This window comes from Cyprinodon variegatus, unplaced genomic scaffold (genome assembly GCF_000732505.1).
Source record: "Cyprinodon variegatus isolate N-32 unplaced genomic scaffold, C_variegatus-1.0 Scaffold28, whole genome shotgun sequence".
NCBI lineage: Eukaryota > Metazoa > Chordata > Actinopteri > Cyprinodontiformes > Cyprinodontidae > Cyprinodon > Cyprinodon variegatus.
The window spans coordinates 386,204-392,416 of NW_015150481.1; the positions used below are offsets into that span (position 1 = coordinate 386,204).

At 44.7% G+C, this 6,213-nt stretch overlaps 1 protein-coding gene across 1 annotated transcript in view; it reads left to right on the plus strand.

Moving 5' to 3' along the window:
- The window catches only part of LOC107099712 (host cell factor 1-like), a 16,507-nt gene that overhangs the window by 3,138 nt on the left and 7,156 nt on the right, over positions 1-6,213 (plus strand). The window contains 7 exon segments of the mRNA XM_015397958.1: positions 155-261; positions 340-519; positions 636-872; positions 942-1,075; positions 3,501-3,659; positions 3,661-3,933; positions 4,459-4,572. Of these exon segments, the coding sequence (XP_015253444.1) occupies positions 155-261; positions 340-519; positions 636-872; positions 942-1,075; positions 3,501-3,659; positions 3,661-3,933; positions 4,459-4,572 (1,204 nt within the window).

Consider the following 6,213-nt stretch of genomic DNA (forward strand, 5'->3'; position numbering starts at 1 on the left):
CCTGTAGAACTAGATCCTGTAGAACTAGATCCTGTAGAACTAGATCCTGTAGAACTAGCTCCTGTAGAACCGCCATAGAACCACTGTAGAACTAGCTCCTGTAGAACTAGATCCTGTAGAGTCAGAACCGTTCTGATCTGCGTGTCTCTGACAGGATGTACGTGTTCGGAGGATGGGTCCCTCTGCTGGGGGACGACATCAAGATGGGGACGCATGAGAAGGAGTGGAAGTGCACCAACAATCTGGCCTGCCTCAACCTCGGTACGCGTCCAGAAACACAGAGACGCACCGGCGATCGCAGAACCCGTCCCCCCCTAACCCGTGTGTGTTTGTGTGTAGAGACGATGAGCTGGGAGACGGTTCTGATGGACGGAGATGAGGAGAACCTGCCCAGAGCTCGGGCCGGTCACTGCAGCGTGGCCATCAACTCCAGACTCTACATCTGGAGCGGCCGGGACGGGTACCGGAAGGCCTGGAACAACCAGGTCTGCTGCAAAGACCTGTGGTACCTGGAGACAGGTGAGGACAGACTGACAGCTGGTCCAGTCGATTGATTTTTACTCTTTTGTTTTGACCGCTAAAACCACTCCCCCAAAACAATTCCTACTGTCCCAACCTGTCCCCCCTCCCCTCAGAGTGTCCAGTGGCGCCGTCCCGGGTGCAGCTGGTCCGGGCCAACACCACGTCCCTGGAGGTGAGCTGGGGTCCGTCTAAGACCGCAGACACGTACCTCCTGCAGCTGCAGAGGTACGACATTCCAGCCGGCCCCGCCCCCGGTGCCGCCCCTCCTTCCCTGGCTCCACCCAGCCAGGCCGTCCCGGCGCCGGGTTCTACTCCTGGAAGCCCGTCGGCGGCAGACGCCAAAGGTCCGGGTAGGTTCTCCTATGGGGGGGCGATGTGAGGAAATGCTTTTTTCTCACCTGGTGTTTGTGTTTCTGCAGCGGTCCTGAGGTTGGCAGCAGCTCCGAGTGCGGCAGGGGGGGGCGTCAGACTGGCCGCGCCAAAAACCCCTGTAACCATGGCAACACTTCCTGCTGGTGTCCGTGTGGCGGTTCCTGCTCAGCCCAGTCAGGCGGTAAGGACGCCGCTCAGAAACATGGAAGAAAACGAATCATTTACTTCTAGTTAATAATTGATTAATTGTTTATTAGATTAAATTTGTCCATCTAATTAAATGATAACTTACGATTAAAAGTTATGTCACCAGAGGGCGCCGCTGTTCACCGCTACCGCTAAGCGGAGTCTCACTGGTATTAGGATTAGAAGTAATGGAGCCGCTAAAGCAGAACAATAATTAGATCCAGAATCTGATTATTTATATGTTTTCAAATTATCTTGATTTGGGAAACAAGGTAAAATATGTTACATCATTAATTTAACACGAAAATAAATATCCAACCACTCTATAAGAAATTTGTAAATTTTTAGCAGCAATGATTTATTAATAAAAAAATCACAATAATAAGGATATCACCAGTTATTTGGAATAAACGGATCAATAACCAAAAACTATTTATTAGTTAGACTCAAAACACTCAATTTAAATGTGCAAAAAAAACCTAATAACTGAAAGTCCAAAGCTGCCCGTTCTTTTTGTTTTTAATAATAATGTCCACAAAGACGTTCCATATCCTCCCAACTCAAAACAAAGTCCTGGAAATGTTCCTCCGTTTGCGTCCAAACTGTTCCATAAAAAATAAGAAAAAAAAAAGATGCCACCAAAAATCCCCAAAAAGAAAAATCAGATCCCACCGGGAGCGTCTCTCTTTCCCCTCTGCGGCGTCTTCTTGCACCGGGCGACGTCCTCTGGGTGCGAACGCCGACCGGGGTTCTAAATGGCCGTTCTGCTGCGCTGGGACAAAATTTGATTGCTGTTTTATCTCTTTTCTTTTTAAAGAGTTTTAAACATTCAGCCAAACCAAAATCTCCAGCTGCACAGATCTGACAGTTTGCGTCTTCCTCTCCGCTAAAGCCTCGCACGCCGACGCACACGCCACTTTCTATTCACTAATTTACTCCACACCAAAAAAAAAAAATAATATTATATGAATCATATAATATTAATGAACTTTTGTTCTACCCAATAATTAGTTACCTGTAGACTTTAATGTATTTATACAAGAAAAGAAAACAACATAGTGGTTAATATATCACATTAACATTGATTTATTTATTGTTTCAGAGTAACTTCTACTTTCTTCTATCATCTCAGAGTTCTACCAGAACTAAGGATGTAAACAAATAGTTGAGTTACGATAAATTATGAATTAAAGGTTGATTAGATTCAAATGGGTTCCCTCTGATTGATAACATCGACTTTTATGTTACAGCGGTCCACCAGAGGGCGCCATTGTTCAATGTTTATCAGATTCTCCTTGGTATTTACAATAGAAGTAATGTCAGAGCAGAACCATTGATGGATCCAGAGTCCGGTCCAGATTATTTCCTCCTTAATGGATCCAAGGATCCAGGATGAACTTCCTGTGGTTCTATTAGTGAATCTAAACTCTGATGAACTCCTTCAGTTCTCCTAAATGGGTCCATTTAGCGGCGCTGATGGAGGAGCAGCAGAACTTCTCTGCTGGATCAGAAGGAGACAATGAGAGAAAAATGGAAACAATTAGAACAGGATAAAAGACAAGCTAGCAGTTAGCATGTTAGCTGGAGAAGCTTGATGAGGTCATGACCTTCATGGAGACAAGTTCTAACGCTACGTTCAGATCGCACGCAGCAGGAGCAGCAAAAACGCGCGTTCTGCTTCATTTTAGATGCTTCTACAAGTTTAGATCTGACGCGCGGCTGAAGCATCTCTGCTGCTCCAGCTGCGCGGTGGTAAAGTGGATCTGATGCGCAGTGGGCGGAGCTACTCTATCCTTTCTCTGCCTGGAACAATGGCAGCTATATTAGCAGTGATTAGCGGGTAGAAAGTAGTTAGAATCTATGTTGAAGTGAGAAAGTCCTCCTGAAAACATGGTCTGTGCAGTCAGTTCATCCAGATTACCATCCTGCCTTCAAAGATTATTTCTCTGTGGGAGCTGCAGGACCTTTTCCTGCACCTTGATGCGCATCAACCAATAACTTTGCATGGAAACCTGCTGCTTCTGCTGCTTGGGGTCTGAAAGTAGGACAACATTCCTCTGAGGAACCAGAACCAGAACCAGCTGTTTAAAATCTCTGCTAACAGAACAAAGTCTCTCCCAGCTCTGATTGGTGGATGAAACTAAAAACAGAAAGCTAAATCAGATTTTATTCATCTTTTTTTTAGTAATCTAACAGTATTTACAGCATTTAATGCAGCAACATAATGATGTTTTTTTTAGATTAACTCGTTCATGTTAAGGATGAAAATTAAACTTATTGAAACTTAAAAAGAGATGGATTTAAAAAACAAAGATGGAGTTGGTAAAGTTTAGATTTTGGGCAAATGCTTTATCTCTTAATGTCAGGAAATCTCCCGATGCTGTGTTTCCATGGTAACTCCTGCTTTCGTCTTCTTTCAGGCGATAGGTAGCGGCCCTCAGATGAGTGGCATGGCGGCGCTGGCGGCGGCGGCAGCAGTGACTCAGAAGATCCCTCCGTCCACGGCGCCGGTCCTCGGCCTACCAGCAGGGGGCGGCGCGGTGAAGATTGTGAGTCTGGAACCGGTTACCATGGTGGCGATGAGATCGGAGCTCATGGGTGATCGCCTCCTCGCTTCCGTTTCAGGTGAACAACTCGGCAGCGCGTCTCCTGAAGACGGCCGCCGCTCAGGTGGGCGGGGCTTCAGTGGCGTCCGCTGCGGGGACTCCCAACCGGCCAATCATCACGGTGCATAAGTCGGGCTCGGTGACGGTCTCCCCACAGCCTCAGGTGGTCACTACAGTGGTGGGCGGAGTCACAAAGACCATCACCATTGTCAACAGTCCCATCAGCCTGGGAGGAGGCGGAGCCTTGGTGAGTGATGTCACACAGGTGCTGTTTCTCAATTCACTAGAAGTACGGACTCGTGTCCTCGCCAAGTCTGTTCTAGAGGAGAACCCAGGAAAGTCTGGACTCTGGGAGAACCGGAGCAGAATTAATCTGGATCAATTAGAACAGCAGCGTACTGATGACATCATCACATTCAAAGCTAGTCTGGAGACGCATTTCTCCTCCTGTTATTAATAGTCTCTGGATGATAATAAATTATGACTTTTTTTATTTAGTGGAGGAATAATAATGAACACAGTCAGATAAACGCAAATCTAATGAACAGATTAACAATAAACAGAGTAAAAGTAGAGTAAAATACCGATCATCGGCACCAGAACCCATCAGAACATTCTGATTGGACAGAACAGTTCTGTGTTCGGTGGACGATCCTTTCTGGGTTCTGAGACTCTGTTGTTCTTGCATGTTCTCTGCTGTCTCTGAGAACATGCAATCAGGCTCTGCAATCAGGAGAACCTGCTGGGTCTCAAACCTCTGCTCCTCTTTCAGATCGGTAACCTTGGAAACCTGGGGAAGGTGGTGTCGATGGTCCAGACCAGGACGGTCCAGAGCGGAGCGGTTACAGGTCAGGCTGGGAGCAGCCCGGTCTCTCAGATCCTTCAGGTACGAACCAGGTCCTGAACTGAGCTGACCCGAAACGGGTCACCGAGACGGACAGGAAGTGACATCATGATGCTATTGCCAGGCAACAGAAACAAAGCCAAACAAAATAAGTCTCACCCCAAAATCCCTCATCCTCTGTATCCGCCCCGCAGCGCTCAGACCGCCTGCGCAAAGCAAAGCATCTCCCATCCTGCTCCGCTCCCACTTCCTCAGAGCTGCAGGACAGCATGCGCCATATTAGCATTAAATTCACAGGAGGAAATGAGCGCTTCATATATTATGACATAATGTCGTTTCTGCCTTAATATTTTCTTTCTGTTGAGGATTTTTGTTACAGTGATAACTAGGATCATCCATAGTTTCAGGGTTTCTACAGCAATGAGTGACTCTGTTTTAATGCTCTTATAAATCATTTTAATGCCATAAACAACTACCCGTTATTCCCATATATGTATATATATTAGTGGTGGGTCGTTATCGGCGTTAACGCCAGAATCTTATCGCGCCATAAACAAAATAATGCCATTAATCTATTAGATCTATACAGATTGGAAGCTGAGTCTATACTGATGACGACTCCCTCCTTCATATTGTCGCGCGTTTGACAGCAAGTTACTCATGATGTAACCAACGGCGACGCCGTTTGTTTATGCAACACATAATTCAGGCTGCGCTTGTTCCCTTACATCCAACTGATTAAAGTCAGTCCAAAGTTCACACTTACAGCTGCAACCTCCAGAACACGATGTTAGCTTAGCATATGCAGGCTACCAACATAAACAACCATCTTTAACACAGAACTAGCATAACATGGTGATGTTTTACCCAGCAGCCCTTGCTGCTGCTCCAGCCTAACAGGAAATAACAATGACTGCCTGAGTGACGGGTGGATAAAGGAGAAATAGTTTGGACCGACCCAGATCTACTGATTGTTCATCATGAACTAACTGACTGATTAACTTTCAAAGTTCAGAATTCAGGTTTATCTGAATAAACATTTATTAAACACAAATATTTCTTATTTAGTATATTTATTTTCATCACCAGCTCCTTCCCTAATTCACCAGCTGGCCTGATAAACCTGTTCAAAGACTTTTTTTTCCTTATCTTATTTGATTCTTATATCTTATTTTTCTCTCTTCTGTAAATGATCGCACTGCCAGAACAAAAAATTAGCAAGGGATTAATAAAGTAATTCTGATTTATAAAATTCAAATTAGCCATTTTAATCTAGATTAATCTAGATTAATTCCAAGATCACAGTGGGATTAATCTAGATAAAAAATGTAATCTATGCCACCGCTAACACGGCTTTACGGAACCGGAAATATATTGCGATTTAAAATATCTGATGAAATTTTTTTGCTAAACATTTTTTGTTGTTTTTTAAATAAAGCCTTTTAAATGCCACAATATTCAGATTCAATTAACTTTAATGCCAATTAAGGCCTCAGTTTAAAAAATACTAATTAAATGATTTTTAATGACCTGCGGAAACCCTGTGATTGGGTGAATTTTTTTGTTCTCGACTAGGCTTGTCCCGATCCGATAAATGGATCGGATCGGGACGCCGATATTGGCAAAAGAATGCGTATCGGCAAAGAATGTAAAAATGCCGATCCAGACTGCCGATCCAGTTTA